Source organism: Mobula hypostoma, chromosome 6 (genome assembly GCF_963921235.1).
Source record: "Mobula hypostoma chromosome 6, sMobHyp1.1, whole genome shotgun sequence".
NCBI classification, from domain to species: Eukaryota; Metazoa; Chordata; class Chondrichthyes; order Myliobatiformes; family Myliobatidae; genus Mobula; species Mobula hypostoma.
In genome coordinates, this window is record NC_086102.1 from 94,339,679 (window position 1) to 94,361,237 (window position 21,559).

Below are 21,559 nucleotides of genomic sequence, written 5' to 3' on the forward strand. Positions count from 1 at the left end.
CCTCTGGTGATGATCTTTGCATCATCAATGGGAACAGGAGAGGTTCTGGAGGATTGGAGGGTTGTGGATGTTGTTCCTTTATTCAAGAAAGGGAGTAGAGATAGCCCAGGAAATTATAGACCAGTGAGTCTTCCCTCTGGTTGGTAAGTTGATGGAGTTGATCCTGAGAGACAAGATTTATGAACATTTGGAGAGGTATAATATGATTAGGAATAGTCAGCATGGCTTTGTCAAGGGCAGGTTGTGCCTTACGAGCCTGATCGAATTTTTTGAGGATGTGACTAAACTCATTGATGGAGTTAGCACAGTAGATGTAGTGTAAATGGATTTCAGCAAGGCATTTGATAGGGTACCCCATGCAAGGCTTATTGAGAAAGTAAGGAGGCATGGGATCCAAGCCAACATTGCTTTGTGGATCCAGAACTGGCTTGCCCACAAGAAGGCAAAGAGTGGTTGTAGACGGGTCATATTCTGCATGGAGATCAGTCACCAGTGGAGTGCCTCAGGGATCTGTTCTGGGACCCTTACTCTTCGTGATTTTTATAAATGACCTGGATGAGGAAGTGGAGGGATGGGTTAGTAAGTTTGCTGATGACACAAAGGTTGGAGGTGTTGTGGATAGTGTGGAGGGCTGTCAGAGGTTACAGCGGGACATTGATAGGATGCAAAACTGGGCTGAGAAGTGACAGATGGAGTTCAACCCAGATAAGTGTGAAGTGGTTCATTTTGGTAGGTCAAGTATGGTGGCAGAATATAATATTAATGGTAAGACTCTTGGCAGTGCGGAGCATCAGAGGGATCTTAGGGTCCGAGTCCGTAGGATGCTCAAAGCAGCTGCGCAGGTTGACTGTGGTTAAGAAGGCATATGGTGTATTGGCCTTCATCAATTGTGGAATTGAACTTAGGAGCCGAGAGGTAATGTTGCAGCTATGTAGGACCCCGGTACACTTGCAGTACTGTGCTCAAATCTGGTCGCCTCACTACAGGAAGGATGTGGAAGCCATAGAAAGGGTGCAGAGGATGATTAACAAGGATGTTGCCTGGATTGGGGAGCATGCCTTATGAGAATAGGTTGAGTGAACTCGGCCTTTTTTCCTTGGAGCGACGGAGGATGAGAGGTGACCTGACAGAGATGTATAAGATAATGAGAGGCATTGATCGTGTGGATAGTCAGAGGCTTTTTCCCAGGGCTGAAATGGTTGCCACAAGACGACACAGGTTTAAGGTGCTAGGGAGTAGGTACAGAGGAAATGTCAGGGTAAGTTTTTTTACGCAGAGAGTGGTGAGTGTGTGGAATGGGCTGCCTGCAACGGTGGTGGAGGTGGATACGATAGGGTCTTTTAAGAGACTTTTGGATAGGTACATGGAGTTTAGAAAAATAGAGGGCTATAGGTAAGCCTAGTAATTTCTAAGATAGGGACATGTTCGACACAACTTTGTGGGCTAAAGGACCTGGATTGTGCTGTCGGTTTTCTATGTTTCTGTGTTTTATCCTCTTGCTCTTGATGGAATGCCTTGGGATTCACCTCAATTCTCTTGCCAAGGACTTTTCACGTCCCTCCTGGCTTTCCTAATTCCCTTTTCTCAGTTCTTTTCTGGCCTCTTTATATTCCTTATATGCTTCGTTAGATCCTAACTTCCAAAGCTTTACATACTTTTCCTTTTTCCTCTTGACTAAATTCATCACCTCTCGGACATCCAAGGGTCTCTTATCTTTCCATCCCCGTCCTTTCTTTTAACAGGAACATACCTTTCCTATACTCTGTGAAATTGATCTTTAAACACCTTCCACATGTCTAATGTGGACTTACCAGAAAAAAGGGTGTTCCTAATTAATGCTTTGTAGTTCCTGCTTAATTCCCTTGTAATTTGCCCTAACCCGATTTAAAACTTCCAACAAGATCGTACCTGTCCTGAAAAGTAGGAGTTGCAGTCACTGTTCACCCACTGAAAGTTCAGTCATTTGGCCAGGCTCATTACCCAACACTAGGTCCAGTATGGCCCACCCACTCGTTGGACCATCACGAAACAAATTCTGCCCCATTTGAACCCATAAGGAGGTCCCAGTTTATATTAAGGAAGTTGAAATCCCCCATGACAACAACCCTTTTATTTTTACACATTTCGTTAATCTGTTTACATGTCTGTTCCTCAATGTCCCATCAGTGTGATTGCACCCTTCCTATTCCTAAGTTCCACCCAAATGGATTCAGTTGCACTCAGGAGAGACATAATGGAGGGGTCAGACACGATGATATTGTCCCTGATTAGTCGTGCAATTCTTCCCCCCCTTTTTTTTTTTAACCTTCTCCCCTATCTTTTCTAAAACTTTGAAAACCTTCCAGAGCTGCTGAAGTAGGAAGTGGTTTATACAGAAACAGTAATGATCGCTGTTCTTGGACTGGTTTTAAACATAAATCCTGAGTTCCTGACAGTGGCAATACTGGTATACAAGGTGGTAAGTAAGCCATGGCACATATTATGAAGATGCTTATGTCACACTTTATAACACACCAGTTACACCAACTTGTGGACAATTTTGGTTGCCACACTATGGGAAAGGTATGTTTGCATTGGAGAAAGTGTGGACATGTACCAGGATACTGTAGGATTGAAGGACTTTACTTTTGGGAAGAGGTTAGGTGGGCTGGCTTTTTCCTAGAGAGAGGGAGGCTGGGGGGAGACCTGATAAGTGGTATATTAGATTATCAGAGGCAGAGACGGTCATCAAAATCTTTTCCCCTGGTAAAATTGTTAAAAACAAGAAGGCATAGGTTGAAGGTAAGGGTGAAGAGTTTTCAAGGGGATCTGAGGGGTATTTTTTTTTTACCCAGAGAGTAATTGATATCCAGAACATGCTGCCAGAGGAGGTGATGGTATCTGATACATGACGATGATGAAGAGGCACTGAGACAAGGTCCTGATGTGGGCAAATGGGATCTAGTGGGTTTGAACTGTACAACCCTGACCCTGAGATAAAGCTGTACCACTAGATGTAGACTCGAGCTGCTGAGAGGATTATTTTTGCTTAGCCCAAAATCAAATCAGTTTCAAATCAAACCATAAACACTCAGAATTCCAAAAAAGCTACTGTTATTTGAGTCCTTCATTTTTTTGAATGTGATGCTAACCATACCACTTGACTTTTGCTTCAGTGGGAGAGCAAGTTTTGGAGAATACTTTATTCAGATTTCTGCTCCTGATTTCACAGGATGTTTGTTGTTTCACTACCCAGAGGTTATTACATCACCTTATATTTGCTTATTTGTGTTCTTTGCCTTTTCCCATTTTTTGAAAATTCAGCCTGGAGATCTGAAGAAAAGAATTGAGTCTCTAATTGATCGGGATTATATGGAGAGGAACCGAGACAATGCCAACCAGTATCATTATGTGGCATAATATACAGAACAAGACTTAATGCTGACTTTCAACTCAGTAAATCTTTAAAAGCACTGATTCTCTCTGCATCCATTTTGGATTCTGTTTGGTTTTGCACAGTCCAGCCAAAGCCTCTTGTGAAGCAATGGAGGGCATTCCTTTCAGGAGCAGCATCCTCAGGCACCCCTTTTTTACACAGCCTTTGTTTCCTGAGGATCACTTCAGAAAGTGTGAAAAGAGCACAGAAGTTAAATACATCTCCCATTGGGTTGTTGAAGATTTCATATCTACAGTGTAAGTTCATTTGATTTCTTTTGTAACTCATTCCCTTTTGATTGAGATTTAAAAAACATAGTCTGCACACCAATCCTCCCATATAATCAACAGCCTGGAATCTTTTGAGAGAACTATTAAAATATAACTACGTAAGATACCCTGAGAGAATATGTTTCACATTGCATACTGACTTTCGGCATTACTGCAGCAGTGAGATAAACAACATTTTTGATCAGTGAAAATGATATTTTTATTTTTTTAAATGACTTACACAACCAATAAAGAAATCAACTTTAAGCAGTAGCGAGGCCCCATTATACTTCTGGTCACCAATGCACACACGCCACATTTAGGTTTTTATTGCATGCATCATGTGAATGGAGAAATGTTACATCAAAATGAGATAACTATCTGGAAAACATGTAAAAGTGCCAAAAATTAGACTGTCAAGCACATATTCCATGAATAACCTACAGCTGTTGCTAAAGTAGTCATTATGGGCCCAATATTCCTAGACCCAAGGTTGGTATTTGTTTTAGATGGAATAGCATTTTCACCTCCTTCCACTTGATTGCTTTTTCAGAGTAGTTTTCCCAATTTTGGATGATTCCTCCTGTTTAAAGTATTTCTCATAGTGCCCAACAAACTGAAAACTTTGCAGATTATACATATGCTTTGTACAGAATATACAAGTATTCCTTTGTATTATTCACTGTAAGTTGTTCAGAAACACTAACTAGTCTGGTGGAGATGAGGTGATGAATTCCTGTGAGTTTGTCCTAATTTGTTTCATATTGTTACTTATGTGCAAAAAAAAGTTATCCTCAAATTACTTGGATCTTCTGTCTTCTGATAATATAAAATGATTTTCTGCTCTGGGCTCTGTCTTTATTGAATTACAGCTGTATAACACAATTTCTGGAAAAAGTTAAGTAATTATAGTGGCAAATTAAAGATTTCTGTAATCTTTGTATCTTTAACCATTCTAACACTACAGAAAATGTTGCAATTGGGTCATGTCTGCATCAGGGTTTTGTTTACAGAAAGAAATTTCAACCTCTTTTGACTTTGAAGGGGAAAAATGAGTTGTATCTTTCCAAAATTACTTATTTAGGCTAGAGTTTGGAACGAGCTCCCAGTGGAACTGGTGGATGTAGATTCAATTTCAACATTTAAGAGAAATTTGAATTGGTAAATGGATGGAAGGTTACTGGGTGCAGGTCAATGAGACTAGACATTAATAACTTAGCATTGACTAGATGGACCTAAAAGTGTGTTTCGGTGCTATAGCGTTCTGTGACTAAGTGGGTCAATAGGGGCAGTTAGAGTAGCAGTTACATGTATATTAGAAGGTAAAACAATTGTTCAATGTTAGGACAAATTCAATCAGCCAGATGTACAGGTTGGAGAGGAAATGGTTAGGCCTCTGTTCATAGAAGAAGAGGAGGGATTGTTCATCTACTATAATGAACTGGTTGGGACTGGGAAATTGGAAATGAACAAAGTGATTGAGGACCCCTGGTGTGTCACCAACCTAGGTGAGAAGGGACTGGACCAGAGAAGAAAGGATGAAGTCAAGGTAGGAAAAAGTGAGGCAAATACAAGTAGAAATATTGGTCCTCTGCTTGTGGATCTTGGCTGGAGGCTAGATTTAGAAGTTTAGAAACTGGTGGGAATGAGGTCCATGATGTTCTAAGATAGTGCTATGACCCAAAGGAAGGAAGAAGGATGCACCTGGAAGCTCCTGTTTGGTCTCGGTTTGCTAGACCACAGTGGTATGGCAAATTTGGTGCCGATGTCAGGATTAGTTTTAATATGTTGACTGCTGCAAGGTAGTGTAGGCTAGAGTGAGCGAAGGGAATGGAAAACCCAAGGCAGTCGGCAATGAGGTGAATCAGGAATTCAGTGTGTTTCAGTAGGGGTTCTGGGATTCAAGAGCGGTTGAAGTTTGCAATCTTTGATCCCTGAATGGAAAAGGGGGGGGAGGGTGGGAAAACATTGTTTTGCAGCACCAAATGTGGTAGAGGATGAAGTGGAACTGCAGATCATAAGAGTTTTGAGATAGAGTGAATTGGTTCAGTTGCAGAAGGAGATCCAGAGCATGTGTGATGGAAGTGCCACTCTTATTACGTCTGGTTTTACTTTCTTTTGTTCTACAATTTCTCCATCTCGTCAGCTACTGAAAACCTGTGTTTTTCTTTCTCTTTACCAGTTCTGATGAAGGCTCCCTGACCTAAGACTTTCTCTCCACAGATGCTGCCTGTCTTGAGTGATTGCAGCATTTTCTGCTTTTTGCGTTCTATTTCTAGCATCTGCTGTTTTGGTTTTCACTTAAAAGTTTGTTTACTTTGAGCCAACATCAAGGAGATCAAAAAAAGGAATGTGATTGGCAGGAGAGCCCAATGTGACAGGCACTTGGGTTGTGGGGGGTGAGCATGCACACGTGGTTGGGGTAATGAACTGCCAAATGTGTTGGTGGTGGAGGGAGTTTCAATGGTGGCATTCAGAAAGGAGTCGGATACAGTGAAAAGAAAGCAAACAACAGGAATTCTGCAGATGCTGGAAATCCAGAACAAAACACACACAAAATGCTGAATAAACTCAGCTGGTCAGGTAGCATCTAGAGAAAGGAGTAACAAGTCATTTCAGGCTGACACCCTTCATCAGGACTAGAGTGAAGGCGGGCGGGGGGGAGCCAGAATAAGAAGGTGGGGAGAGGAGAAGGTGTACAAGCTGAAGGTAATAGGTGTAGCCAAGTAAGGTGAAAGCTAGGTGGGTAAGGGAGGGGTGATGGTGAAGTAAGAGGTGATAGGTGTAAAAAGTAAAGGGCTGAAGGAGGAATCTGATAGAAGAGGGAAAGGGAAGGAGGGGCATCAGAAGGATGTGATAGGCAGGTAAGAAGAAGAGAGAGGGGGGCCAGAATTGGGAATGAATGAGGAGAGAAGGAGCAGGGGAAGAAATTACCAGAAGCCAGAGAAATCAATTTTCATGCTGTCAGGTTGCATGCTACCCAGATGGAAAGTGAGATGGAAAGCTGCTCCAACTTTCGAGTTGTCTCAGCTTGGCAGTAAGTTGACCAACGACTTGCATGTCAGAATGGGAATGGGGATTGAACTTAAATTATCTATCTTGTTTATTGCGGATGAAGCAAAGTGCTCGACAAAGCAGACTCCTAATCTACATCAGGTCTCACTGATGATTGATCTGGAGCAGGAATTATTGGATTATTGTAGCTTTGAGCTGGTGTGTACTCATTAGGTCAAGGTCCTCTAACTTTCTGCACATCCAGTCCATGTTAAACTGCCCAGTCCCATTCACCTACAATGTTGAAATCGAGCTTGCATGCACCACTTGTGCTGGCAGCTCATTCCACACTCTCACAGCCCTCCGAGTGAAGAATTCTCTCTTTATGTTCCCCTTAAACATTTCCCCATTTCCCCTAAAGGCAACACCTCACACTTGTCTGCATTAAATTCTATCTGGTCCCAATCCCACTGCAAGCTCCGACAGTCTTCGATGTCTGCCACGCGGCCAATTTTGGTGTCATCTGCAAATTTGCTGATCCAGTTTGAATGATCTGCTGTCCCATTAACGAGTTGGATCATTGGTGATGTTTGGGGTGGAGTTGTTTTAAGAGAAACATTATCATTTTGGGAAGTTAAACCAGACCAGAACGTACACAGAGATTGCAAGGTCCTGGGAGTATTATTGAACAGCAAGAGCTTATGGTGCAAGTACATTGTTTCCCAAAAATGGCAGCTCTGGTAGACAGGGTGCTGAGCAAGGCATACAGAGTGCCTTTCTTCATTGCTGCGGTACTGAATTATGCGGTATTGAGTTATGTTACAAATCGTCTGTAAGGCTGCACTGGAGTTTAGTGTGCAGTTCCTGTTGCCACACCATAGGAAATGAGAGAGGATGCAAAAAAAATTCACAAGATTAGGGTGCTTGAGTTAGAAAGAGAGATTGGATAAGTTGGGACTGTTCCCTGGAGCAAAGGAGGTTGGGTGATCTTAGAGGTTAATAAAATTATGAAGCTCATAGTTAGGGTAAAGAGTCACTGTCTATTTCTCCAGGGTAGGGGAATCTAAAATTAGGGGGTTATAAGTTCAAGGTGAAAGGAGAAAGATTCAGAGGGTATTGGGTATAGGGAAGAAACTGCCAGAGGAGATGATAGAGGCAGGTACAGTTCTAACCTGTAGAAGACATTTGGTACATGGATAAAAAAGGTTAGAGGGATATGGGCAAAACTCAAGTAGATGGGATGGCGTACATACATTTTGATGGGTATGGGTAAGTTGTACAGTAGAGCCTAGTTTCTGTGCTGTGTAACTCTATGAATCATTTCTTTGTTATTCCAATCACCACCTACCTGAACTTCCCCTGGAGGTGACCACTGTGAATTACCTCTGTTGGTTCTCAGTCTTCCGCAGGTTGTGAATATTCAGAACACCTGAGCCTAAGGTATGAGTCTATTTTTGTCAGAACTTCACCAGTCCCTCATGGAAACAGGCCCTTCAGCTCAAAACATCAACGCCAACCAAGACGCCCCAACCACACTAGTCCAGCAATCAGATTTCAAAAGGCACCCAGATGTGTCAGGAACAATTTAAGAGCACTTCCCAATGCCAAGGTAAGTAGTGCCATGTAATGGGGCCAGTCCTTGATGGAACAAAGCAGCTAATAGTGCGCCAGCTGTTCTGAGGCTTCCTGCCACTGAGTGCGGCTCCTACAGCTGTGGAACATAACTTCACTGACTTGTTCAAAGGCCTCTGTATCAATGAATGCAACATCCCCAGAGTGACGAGGATCACTGGGGGTAGACCTGGCAGGATTCTTCAGTATGAATGGGCATGGATCCCAATGAATAAGCGACCTGCAACATTCCCATTCCCTCTACCCGTGGGGGATACAGTGCTGACGATGTCTGCTTTGTTTGCAGTCTGTTGAAATCTACAGGAACACCCACAATATGTTGGAGGAACTCAGCAAGTCATGGAGGGGAATGACCAGTCGCTATTTCAGGCTGAGACCCTTCAGCAGGATTCAGGACTGTTCAAACCTACATCTTGAGGGGGCTTTGCATTACAACACTGATCTAGCAAAGCATCTGGTTTGTGACCGCGGTTTCAAATAAAACAGACATAAAGAAGGTGCTTCCACACACACACACCTGATACCACTTTGACTTGGTTAGGTGTCAGTCAGCGAAGCAAGTGATCTGAATCATAGTCTACCACACTCGGCAGGAGTTAGCATCTCTGTTCATCGGTGATGTACTAGGGCAATTGTAAGCCTTGCTGAATTCTTCAAAATTAGCGATTGCACCAATAACTCTGCAAATTAAAAGAAAACTGTTCACCCAGTCAAAGCTGCACTAGAATCAGTTTATATAGAAATCTCACAGGGATTTGAAAAGTAAGAGTTAAAGCAGCAATACTTCAGCCTGTTGAACCAAAACAAACTGAAAGCTAACAATCATATTTTTTCAACATTGTATGTTGCAGCAATAACATTTTTTACTGTACTTGTACTTCACTGCACTTGTGCACTGACAATAAACTCGACTTTTCCTCCTTTTCTGTTAATATCTATTTATCCTATCCTACCCAGACCTCTCCCACTTCCCTCTCAAACCACTTTTTTTTTGATATTTGACTTAAGCTTCTTTTTTAAATAGTGAAGATACATCACTTTAAACAGTGAAGATACAGATAGAGTTAAGAGTCTGACCAGGCAGTCCTGGCATCAAGAATGAAATCACCAGGCACTCCTAATGGCTATCTATATACCAACTCTGTGATGAATGTCTCTTTTGGGGCAGTTTTGACCCCCAGTAGGACCCATAGGAGATGATCATGCTAATACTCATCGGTCAGGGAAGCCCTCAGAGCAGCTTTTAGGGAGCAGTGAAATTGCTCGCGTAGGCTATTAGACTGTGGGTTATAGGCCGTGGTGTGATGTAGCATAATACCGAGGTTCGGGCCTTGCAGCCCAGGGGCCTGAGATGAATTGGGGACGATGGTCATCGGAAATACCAGATAGGGTGCTAAACCGAGCAACACAGGTGCTGATGAATGCCCGAGCCACGTCTGCGGCCGTCGTCGCTCTGACCATCTGGTGGTACAGTCCACCATGGTAACGAGGTGCATGAAACTGTGGGAAGGGTTAAGATAACAAGCAAGATCCATATTGACGTGGTCAAACCGTCACTCAAGGACCACAAAAGGTGCTAATGGCGCCTGAACATAACGGTTCATTTTTGGCCGCTGGCAGTCCAACCACACGCGTACTTTCTGAGGCCGTGCCAAAGAACCTTTAGTGCAATCATTTTCTCTGAGGCCTTCTGGCCTAGATGTGAAAAGCCACGTATGGAGTCGAAAACAGTACGGGTCCAGTTTGTAAGCAACTAGCTAAGACATCGCACAGGAGAGAAACCCAGCTTCCCCAAACTTTATGTCAGCCAGTCGCAGGCCTGTGACTGCTCTTCGGTAAGCCTGGCCCTCCGGGTCAGTAACTTGGCTGGCTGTCATGCCGGCATAGTCATCCCCGATGTGTAAGGGCTCAGCAGTTGGCCATGAAAGGCAATCAGCCGCGGCATTACTTTTCCCCTGGTATGTTGTACATCAGTTGTGAACTCGGATACGAAAGCCTGCTGTGCAGACCAAGAGTCTGCTATTTAGGCCATCGCATGCACAAGGGGTTCGTGGTGACCCTCCAGAAGAAAATGAAAATGGCGAACAGCCAGATAAAGACAGAAGTTCATGGTCAAACGTACTGTACTTCCTTTCAGGGGGATGGTGCTGTCGGCTGAAGGCGGCAAGCGGCTGCCGCACGTCTCTGACCAACTGTTCGTGCTCACCACCCACAGCATCCTCTGAAGCGTCAGTAGTAACAGCAGCTATGGGTTGGGTTGCGGAGCGGGTGCTCCAGTAGGGTTATTAGAAAGAGCTCGTTTGGTATTATCAAATGCCCTGGTCATGTCCGCTGACCAGTCAAGCGCGTGATTGGGGATTGCTTTTAAACGGGGGAGCACAAGTTCAGCAGCTCGCGGAATGAAGCGGTAATAGAAATTTAACACACCTAAACATTCATGTAATTTTTTGTAGTGCGAGGCAGTGAGAAATCTATAATAGAGACTACTTTTGATTGGAGGGGTTTCGCACCTTCTGCTGAGATGTGATGTCCAAGAAAGTCAATGGTTGACAACCCAAATAGGCATTTAGCAGGGTTATTAATCAATCCATGCTGGTTTCAGCGCTCGAAAAGGATGCGGAAATGAGATGGCGCCAGTGCATCCAAATCTGAACACAGGTATGTCATCCAGGTAAACAAAAAGAAAATCTGAGTCTTTTAATAACGAGTCCATCAGCCATTGGAAAGTCTGTGCTACATTTTTCAGTCTATACGACATTCACAAAAACTCAATAAGGCCAATAAAGCTGTTTTGGGCACACAGGTACCAGATGGTATCTCCCAGTTAGATCGACTTTGGAAAAAAAAATACTTCCCTGCTAAATATACCAAGAAGTCTTGGATGTGTACTACTGGGTAACAATCGGGGGTAATGGCGTCAGTAATTACATGGGTGACAACTACCATCGGACTTAGGGACCATTTGGAGAGGTGAAGGCCAGGGGCTATTTGAGCAGCGTACAATGCCTTCTGTCGCGGTTGCCAGCTTTTCTGGGTCCAGTTTACACGCACAGGTGTGGACCGGTGGACCGATGGACCGACTGTGGGAACGTGGTGCATGGCCCCATGTTTTGCAACTGTAGTGGTCAATGTGGGCCGGGTGAGGTTTGCGGATTCGCCCAGCAGCCGAGTAAACGCATACGCGGCGGCGCATGCGCTTGACAGAGTCGTTGTAGGGAACTTGCTACGGGAACAGGGTAACGATCCAAAGTCCATGACACCCACAAGCCTGTAGTTCATAAGATTAACTAACAGTCCCTGGGCACACAGGAAATCTGCACCGAGCAGAGGTCTAGCCAGTTGAGCCAGGATGAAGGCCCACGTGTAACATCGCCCACCGAACCGAAGCATCACCCATCATGTCTCGTAGGTCTGGATCTTGCTGCCATTAGCAGCGTCCAGCAAGGTTTCGTCACTCTTTGCCTTATCGACAGGGGATGCTGGCAGCACACTCACTTGAGCACCCGTGCCAGACAAGAAGCGTCGCCCTGAAAGGGTGCCCATAATGAACAGCGGACGACCGACCCCGCGGTGTTCACAGACCTCTGATGTCCCGATGTGCTGGCACCGTCGAAGCTGCAAGGCGGTTAGCACTCCTACCAAAGCGATAGTGGTAAAAACACAGACCCAGAGTTGGCTGTTTCACAGCTGTGGGTATCCTCATGTTGGGAGTCTTGCTTACCGGGCTTATCGAGGTAGCGAAAGGAGAGGAAATGATGCACCGCTGTCCGCTGCCCGGCTGAGTATCGACTATCAGCCATTTTAGCCAACTCCCTATAGTCCATCATAGGTGCATCAGGGAGGGCTATGCAAACTTGATCAGGCATTTGCTGCATGAAGAGATCTTTAAAAATAAAACAAGGATGGCGATTTCCTAGGAGAGACAGTACGTGTTCCATTAGCTCCGGAGGCCTATCATTACCGCGATCAGGTAAGGAAGGCGAACAACTGTTTGGCGCTCAGAAGTCTGTAAGAGGAGAATTTTCAGCGATTGGTGTTTATTGTGTTCAGGCGGGTGTTCAGGCAGACTCACCACTCTGGGATTGCTGAGCAATGCTACCACCTAATAGAGTTAGGTGCCGTCGGTGGTAATTCCTCGCAGGGCAAATTGGGCCTCAGCTAGTACAAACTAAGCCAAGGCATTTTGCTCCAAAACCCCATCAGATTCAAAGAGACTGCATTGGCCGACATGTTAAATAACTCTGGAATCGTCCTATCACATCGGGGTCACCAATGTAGGTTTTCGCAAATAAAACGAACAGAGGCATTTATGCTTAATGAACCCCGTAACACATTTTATTGAACTCCAATACCTAAACACAAGAGCACACTAAAAACCTTTATGTAACAAAGTCATCATGTCAGACCAGCCTGTTAAAGCGAAACCCCACCCCAGTGTTGGTGGTTGTGAATTATGTACATTTCTCCCAATTACGTTATCTCATGGTCTTAAGATCAGAGGTGAAAGATTTCAAAGGAATACTGGGGTAGATTTTTTATGCAAAGGATGGTGTGCATTTGGAATGAGCTGCCAGAAATAGTGGTTGAAACAGGCATATTGGCAACATTTAGAAGCCATCTAGATATGTACATGAATAAAGGATTGTGGGTCAAATGTGAAGCACTTGGGACTAGCTCACCGGAAACAGAGTCAGCATGGAGAAGTGGGGCCAGATAGTCTGTTCCAATTCTGTATGACTGTCTAATAACAACTGAATGTTACTCACAAGGACGGACATGCAAAAGTTCAGAAAATCTGCCAGGCTGTCATCACCAAAATCCTAAATATGCTGGATTATCGGAGTTTTATTTCTAATTTTTCCCAGATCCAATGTTATATTTTGAGCAGAAGTGTTTTATCTCCTCTGGAGGTGAGAGTGGCACAGTGGTGCAGCCTTTCAAACTGTGCCCTCCCTCTCTACTCCAGTGATCCTGAGCTCAAGTGCTGTCTGTGTGGAGTTTGCATGATCTCCCCGTGACTGGGTGCTCCAGTTTCCTCCACATCCTAAGGACATGCAAGTTAGTAGGTTATTCAGCCCATGTGTGGGTGAGGGCAGAGCCTGGATGGGGATGTGGAGAGAATGGGTGATGGGGAATGTGGGAGAACAGGACCAGTGGAAATGCTCTGAGTGCTGGCAGTGACTCGATGGGCTGAATGGTGAAGGATTAAAAATGAGAAAGATGTTGCCTGATTTGCTGAATATTCCCAACAATTTCTGCTTTAAACTTACAAATTATAATTGGAATTAGTAATCGGTTTATTGTCTCACGTACCAAGTACAGTGGAAAATCTTTTGTTTGCATGTCATAAGACCATAAAACCGTAAGACAAAGGAGCAGAAGTAGGCCATTCGGCCCATCGAGTCTGCTCCGCCATTTTATCATGAGCTGATCCATTTTCTCCTAGTTAGTCCCACTCTCCTGCCTTCTCACCATAACCTTTGATGCCCTGGCTACTCAGATACCTATCAATCTCTGCCTTAAATACACCCAATGACTTGGCCTCCACTGCTGCCCGTGGCAACAAATTCCATAGAATTCCTCTGACTAAAAAAATTTCTTCGCATTTCTGTTCTGAAAGGGCGCCCTTCAATCCTTAAGTCAAACCCTCTCGTACTAGACTCCCCCATCATAGGAAACAACTTTGCCACATCCACTCTGTCCATGCCTTTTAACATTCGAAATGTCTCTATGAAGTCTCCCCTCATTCTTCTAAACTCCAAGGAATACAGTCCAAGAGCGGACAAACGGTTCTCATATGTTAACCCTTTCATACCCGGAATCATTCTAGTGAATCTTCTCTGTACCCTCTCCAACGTCAGCACATCCTTTCTTAAATAAGGAGACCAAAACTGCCCACAGTACTCCAAGTGAGGTCTCACCAGCACCTTATAGAGCCTCAACATCACATCCCTGCTCCTATACTCTATTCCTCTAGAAATGAATGCCAACATTGCATTCGCCTTCTTCACTACCGACTCAACCTGGAGGTTAACTTTAAGGGTATCCTGTACGAGGACTCCCAAGTCCCGTTGCATCTCAGAACTTTGAATTCTTTCCCCATTTAAATAATAGTCTGCCCGTTTATTTTTTCTGCCAAAGTGCATAACCATACACTTTCCAACATTGTACTTCATTTGCCACTTCTCTGCCCATTCTTCCAATCTATCCAAGTCTCTCTGCAGACTCTCCGTTTCCTCAGCACTACCGGCCCCTCCACCTATCTTCGTATCGTTAGCAAACTTAGCCACAAAGCCATCTATTCCATAATCTAAATCATTGATGTACAATGTAAAAAGAAGCGGCCCCAACACTGATCCCTGCGGAACACCACTGGTAACTGGCAGCCAACCAGAATAGGATCCCTTTATTCCCACTCTCTGTTTCCTGGCAATCAGCCAATGCTCTATCCACATATGTAACTTTCATCTACACAGATAATTCCATAAATAAATACATTGATAAGAGAACGCAACATGATACAATAACAGATGAAGTGCAGTGCAGGTAGACAAGGGAGGTACAAGGGCCATGATGAGGTAGACTGAGTTCATCTTTCAGTATGAGAGATTCATTCAAGAGCCCTACAGAAACTGTCCTTGAGCCTGATATTTAGTGTTCTCAACCTTTTGTATGTACTGCCTCACAGGAGAGCGGGGAGTGGAAGTGTCCAGTTGGAAGGAGTCCTGCCTCATGTTGGCAGCTTTCCTGAAACAGCAGGAGGTGCGGACAGAGTCTATGGTGGTAGCCTGATCTGTGTTCACAACTTTCTGGAATTTCTCATTCTGATCAGCTTCCATACCAAGCTGTGATGCGTCCACATAGAGAAGTATAAAATAGACAGCATCAAATTGAGACCTGCACAAGAATGGTTAATAGTCTGACCATGAATCTCACCTGATTTCAGGAGGACTATGTACACCAGTCAGAATCCTATTCCTACCAGCCTCTGGATTATGATTACTGCATCTGACCTGGAAGTGGTAAAGGTCAAAATGACAAAGAGTTACTTCCACAACTAAGGGTAGAGTTGCAGAAGGAGAGTTTTATTGCTAATTGGATCCTGAACTACAAGTAATGCAGCATCCATTAGAGAGTAGACTTCAGGACTTGACCAGTGAAGGGCGGAGCATTTTACTGTGATCATAGTCATAGTCACAGTCATACTCATGACTCACACCCATCACTCCCTGCGTAGAAAAATTTGCCTCTCAGGTCCCTTTAAAATCTTACCCCTCTCACCACATATATTCACACCTTCCCCCCGCTCCCCCTGCCCCTACATCCTGAGAGGAGATCATGACCTGGATTGTGGTGAGTCCTTGATGGATGCTGCTTTCTGGGGGCAGTGCTTCATCCACAACTGGTGTGTCCTGTTCTGGCTGCCATGTTTTGGGATGATTTGAAAGAGATTTTTCAAAATGGGACCAAGGAGGAACTTTGGTTGTATGGATAGATTAGAAAGACTAGAGTTGTCACCTTGGAACCCTTGGCTTGCAGGTACAACAGGTTATTAAGGCAGCAAACAGAATGTTGGCCTTCATTGCTAGAGGGATTGAATTCAGGAGCAGGAAGGTCATGCTGCAGCTATACAGGGTATTGGTAGGGCCACATCTGGAGTACTGTGTGCAGTTCTGGTCTCCATACTTTAGGAAGGATATAGTGGCTTTGGAGGCAGTGCAGAGGAGGTTCACCTGGTTGATTCCAGGGGTGAAGGGGTTAACCTATGAGGAGCGATTGAGTCGCCTGGGACTATACTGTCTGGAATTCAGAAGAATGAGAGAGGATCTTATAACATACAAAATTTTGAAAGGGATAGATAATAAGATAGAAGTTGGAAAGTTGTTTCCATTCGTAGGTGAGACTAGAACTAGGGGATATTGCCTCAAGATTTAGGACGGAGATGAGGAGAAATTGTTTTTCCCAGAGAGTGGTGAATCTGTAGAATTCTCTGCCCAGGGAAGCAGTTGAGGCTTCTTCACTAAGTATATTTCAGATACAGTTAGATAAGTTTTTACATAGTAAGGGAATTAAGGGTTAAGGGGAAAAGGCAGGGAGATGGAGCTGAGTTTATGGACAGATCAGCCATGATCTTATTGAATGGCGGGGCAGGCTGGATGGGCCGGATGGCCTACTCCTGCTCCTATTTCTTATGTAACCAAGAAGGAGCTCTAAAAAAAAAGATATTTATTGATCCCGGGGGAAATTGGTTTTCGTTACCATTGCACCATAAATAATAAATAGTAATAGAACCATAAATAGTTAAATAGTAATATGTAAATTATGCCAGTAAATTATGAAATAAGTCCAGGACCAGCCAATCGGCTCAGGGTGTCTGACCTTCCAAGGGAGGAGTTGTAAAGTTTGATGGCCACAGGCAGGAATGACTTCCTATGATGCTCTGTGCTGCATCTTGGAGGAATGAGTCTCTGGCTGAATGTACTCCTGTGCCCACCCAGTACATTATGTAGTGGATGGGAGACATTGACCAAGATGGCATGCAACTTAGACAGCATCCTCTTTTCAGACACCACCGTGAGAGAGTCCAGTTCCATCCCCACAACATCACTGGCCTTACGAATGAGTTTGTTGATTCTGTTGGTGTCTGCTGCCCTCAGCCTGCTGCCCCAGCACACAACAGCAAACATGATAGCACTGGCCACCACAGACTCATAGAACATCCTCAGCATCGTCCGGCAGATGTTAAAGGATCTCAGTCTCCTCAGGAAATAGAGACGGCACTGACCCTTCTTGTAGACAGCCTCAGTGTTCTTAGACCAGTCCAGTTTATTGTCAATTCGTATCCCCAGGTATTTGTAATCCTCCACCATGTCCACACTGACCCCCTGGATGGAAACAGGGGTCACTGGTACCTTAGCTCTCCTCAGGTCTACCACCAGCTCCTTAGTCTTTTTCACATTAAGCTGCAGATAATTCTGCTCACACCATGTGACAAAGTTTCCTACCGTAGCCCTGTACTCAACCTCATCTCCCTTGCTGATGCATCCAACTATGGCAGAGTCATCAGAAAACTTCTGAAGATGACAAGACTCTGTGCAGTAGTTGAAGTCTGAGGTGTAAATGGTGAAGAGAAAGGGAGACAAGACAGTCCCCTGTGGAGCCCCAGTGCTGCTGATTACTCTGTCGGACACACAGTGTTGCAAGAACACGTACTGTGGTCTGCCAGTCAGGTAATCAAGAATCCATGATACCAGGGAAGCATCCACCTGCATCGCTGTCAGCTTCTCCCCCAGCAGAGCAGGGCAGATGGTGTTGAAAACACTGGAGAAGTCAAAAAACATGACCCTCACAGTGCTCGCTGGCTTGTCCAGGTGGGCGTAGACACGGTTCAGCAGGTACTGTCCTTTCGCACAGTATCTCCCTATACAGTCTTGAAACACAAGAGACTGCAGATGCTGGACTGTGGTGCAAGACATTTAACACCACCGTATCCCAAAAACTGGTGGGGAAGCTGTCTTCACTGGGTCTCAACGTCGCCCTCTGTAACTGGATCCTGGACATCATAACAGAAAGGCCACAGTCAGCAGCAACGTCTTTTGTCCCATTGCGCTGAGCACTGGCAATCCCCAGGGCTGTGATTAGCACACTGCTTTTCACACTGCCGGTGCACGACTGAGCCATGGGAATCAGCTCAGATCATGCCAAGTTTTTGGGTGACACAACAGTGGTTGGCCTCATCACCAACGATGATAAGACAGTGCACAAAGAGGAAGTGAAGCGGTTGGTGGACTGGTGTGAGAACAACAACCTAAGTCTGAATTTGGAGAATGTCAAAGAAATGATTGTGGACTTTAGGAAGGTGCAGGTGAACCATCTCTCTCTGCACATACATACCTCCTCATAGGGAGAGTCAACTGAATCTAGTTCCTGGGAGTTCACATCAGGGATGATCTCACCCGGTCCCTCAATATCACCTCCCTGAATAAGGAGGCACAGCAGCACCTCCACTTCCTGAGTAGATTGAGACAAGGGAGGCTCCCCTCTCCTATCTTAACTGTATTTTACATGAGCACCATTGACAGCATTCTGACAAGCTGCATTTCCATCTGATATGGGAGCAGCAGAGCATCAGACTGCAAGTCCCTACAAAGGTCTGTGAGAACAGTTGAGAGGATCATAGGGGCCTCCCTACCATCCACTGGGGACATTTATCAGGAGTGTATGCAGGATCATCAGTGTTATCAAAGACCCTACCCATCTTCCTAGCATCCCTTTTTGGCTTGCTACCGTCAGGAAGGAGACTCCAATGCATAAAGACAAGAACGGTCAAGATGGGTCATTGCCTTGTTGCTGTTTGCGTGTGGGAGGGGGGAGCTGGGGGGTGCTTTGGGGTTCTAACATTTAACTGTCATTCATTCTTCAGGGCACTCCTGTTTTTGTGGATGGTTGCAAAGAAAGAGAATTTCAGGATGTATATTGTATATATTTCTGACATTAAATGTACCTATGTGTTGGCGCATGGCCAGGTGGTTAAGGCATTCGTCTAGTGATTTGAAGGTCATTAGTTCGAGCCTTGGCTGAGGCAGCGTGTTGTGTCCTTGAGCAAGGCACTTAACCACACATTGTTCTGTGACGACACCAGTGCCAAGCTGTATGGGTCCTAATGCCCTTCCCTTGGACAACATTGGTAGCGTGGAGAGGGGAGACTTGCAACAAGGGCAACTGATGGTCTTCCATACAACCTTGCCCAGGCCTGCGCCCTGGAAACCTTCCAAGGTGCAAACCCATAGTCTCATGAGACTAACAGATACCTATATAAATGTACCTATTGAACTTCTTTCCTCAGAGCATTAGGCTTCTGAACTCCCTGCTGCATCACACTCCAGTCTAGCAGCAGAAAGAATGATATAGTTTGTCATCCTGAAACGTTGGCAATTCCTTATCCTCCACAGATGCTGCGTTCCTCTGGAATATTGTTCGTTAGTCCCTATCCAGTCTGCCCAGTGCCATGTGGTTGCAGTCATTGAGTACAGTTGGTGGTGAATCTCTGGAGAGTTTGAGGCCAGTTTGTTATGTGTTTAAAAGCAAGTGCAGATAGACTTTTGCAAGTGGAGAAATTGGGGTCACGGAGAACTGGCCATAAAACAAGTTGAGGTCTGGTGTAGATCATCCATGATTTTGACGGCAGGTTTGAGGGGCTCTTATATTCTTGTATTCGTGTGAAATGCGAGGGAGGAGAAGATGGCAGCACGACGCAGCGCGCACTGCCATTCCGAATTGATGTCGTATCTGTGAAGTAGGATGCCGTGCACAATCCTGATTTGATAGAGACAGACGTGAAGAAGCACGGAGGAACATCTGAAGAAACCTCTGAAATGCCTGCTTTGCTGCCACTGCTACTGTGCAATTGAGAATCTCCGGAGGGAAGGCCCCAAATCCTCGGCCTTGCCTATTGCCTGTTGCTGGGGCCAGGGTTGATGCATGAGGTGATGGGACTTTCAAGAGTTTTTGAGACTTTACCGTTCCCATGGTCTGTTCTTATCAAATTACGGTATTGCTTTGCACTGTTGTAACTATATGTTATAATTATGTGGTTTTTGTCAGTTTTTTAGTCTTGGTTTGTCATGTGTTTCTGTGATATCATTCTGGAAAAACATTGTATCATTTCTTAATGCATGCATTACTAAATGACAATAAAAGAGGACTGTGTGTCCTCATAATCTAATCTAATCTAAATATTACTCACCTGAGCATGACTTAAAAAGAAGAGCTGATTATGGTTCAGTTTGGGGCCAGGGAGAAGTGCCTCTTCTCTGCCTCCTTTCTCCTCTCGTACCCACTTCCGATAGGCCTGGAGGGCAAAATTCCAGTCATTAATAATGGAATGGAATTCTATTTCCTGCACACTCTCTACCGCTCTTTCCTCCCCTTCATTGTTCCTCAGTCGTGTTGCTCTGCATTGTCCATTTTTAAATTGGGAATGGGGCTTTCATTCAAACTGCCCTGCATTGTCCGGTTATGTAGTGACGACAGGAAGAGGTGCAGGTTTCACTCAGCTGATATACACTTGTGATGAGGTCAGGAAACATGGCAAGCTGAGCAAGCTTGCTCAGTTTGGCTGGCTCTGGCAGTGTCTCCCCAGCTCTGTGGGGAAGGGTACAGGAGCCCAGGAGGCGGTGAGGTGAGCTGCATACATTCCCACCAATCAAAACACCAGCGAAGACTTCACCTGTATTATTATGGCAGATTCTCTCCCTCCTGATGCACTGCGGCAAATTTTCCTACCTTCAAGCAAAATGCCCCAAAGTACTCCGCAGAGGAGTCATCAAACACAATTGGATCCTCAATCCACATTAATGAGAATGCAACAACGATTTCAAAGGATGCTACCAGGATTTCAGGGCCTGAGTTACAGGGGAAAGTTGGACAGGCTAAGACCTTATTCCTTGGGGCACAGGAGACTAAGGAGTGACTTTATAGATGGGTATAAAACTATGAGGGGCATAGCTAGGGTGAATACACCCATCTTCTTTTCCAGTGAAAGGCAATCAAGAGCTGGAGAGTATAGTTTTACCGTGAGGGAAGAAAGATGTAATAGGGACTTGAGTGGCAACTTTTTCACCTACAGATTGGCCTGTATATAGAACAAGCTGCTAGAGGGAGCGATTGAGGTAGGTACAATAACAATATTCAAAAGGCATTTCAATAAATAGATGGATAGGAAAGGTTTAGAAGAATAACGACCAAATGTAGACAAATATGACTTGCACCTTGACCAACATGAACTGTTATGTCAAAGGGCGGATTTCCATGCTGTGATGCTCTATGAATCTGTAAGCCCAAGGAGGGATCAGTCTAGGTGACCAGTGCAGGTCAAATGTACAGGATGTTTAGCGTCTTTGGGAAACACTTGGAAGAAATTCTCATTGACGTTAGTGACATTCACCTACCTTGAAAGCCAGGCGGACAGCAGCATTGTCAGCGATGTTCTCTGCTAGTGTTTGTTGACCATTTACCTACAAGGCACAAGATTGAAGACTTGGTTTTAGAAATACTCAAACTACTATGATGCACATTTCCATAGCATCTTATAAAACATCCCACCTTGATGCTGAGGAGTGTTGTAAGATAATACATTAACACTGAGTCAGGTAAAGGTGATCAAAGACCTTCCTGACCCAGCCTCCTCCACCTGGCTGAACTCATCCTTACTTTGAGCAAGTTCTGCTGTAACCACTCACTCGCTCCA

The 21,559-nt window shown here is 44.7% G+C and overlaps 2 protein-coding genes across 4 annotated transcripts in view; one reads left to right on the top strand and one right to left on the bottom strand.

Annotated features, from left to right (window-relative positions):
• LOC134348213 (cullin-4A-like) overlaps window positions 1-4,530 on the top strand; it is a 93,926-nt gene extending 89,396 nt beyond the window's left edge. For all 3 annotated transcript variants that reach the window (XM_063051241.1, XM_063051242.1, XM_063051243.1), the window contains one exon: window positions 3,304-4,530. In XM_063051241.1, the coding sequence (XP_062907311.1) occupies window positions 3,304-3,399 (96 nt within the window). In that variant the 3' untranslated portion in view covers window positions 3,400-4,530. The remainder of the gene's footprint in view (window positions 1-3,303) is intronic.
• A 4,357-nt stretch (window positions 4,531-8,887) lies between these two features.
• phex (phosphate regulating endopeptidase homolog, X-linked) overlaps window positions 8,888-21,559 on the bottom strand; it is a 94,112-nt gene continuing 81,440 nt past the window's right edge. Inside the window, exons 15-18 of the mRNA XM_063052535.1 lie at window positions 21,261-21,326; window positions 20,057-20,161; window positions 15,247-15,323; window positions 8,888-8,990 (exon numbers count right to left, since the gene is read on the bottom strand). Of these exons, the coding sequence (XP_062908605.1) occupies window positions 8,888-8,990; window positions 15,247-15,323; window positions 20,057-20,161; window positions 21,261-21,326 (351 nt within the window). The remainder of the gene's footprint in view (window positions 8,991-15,246; window positions 15,324-20,056; window positions 20,162-21,260; window positions 21,327-21,559) is intronic.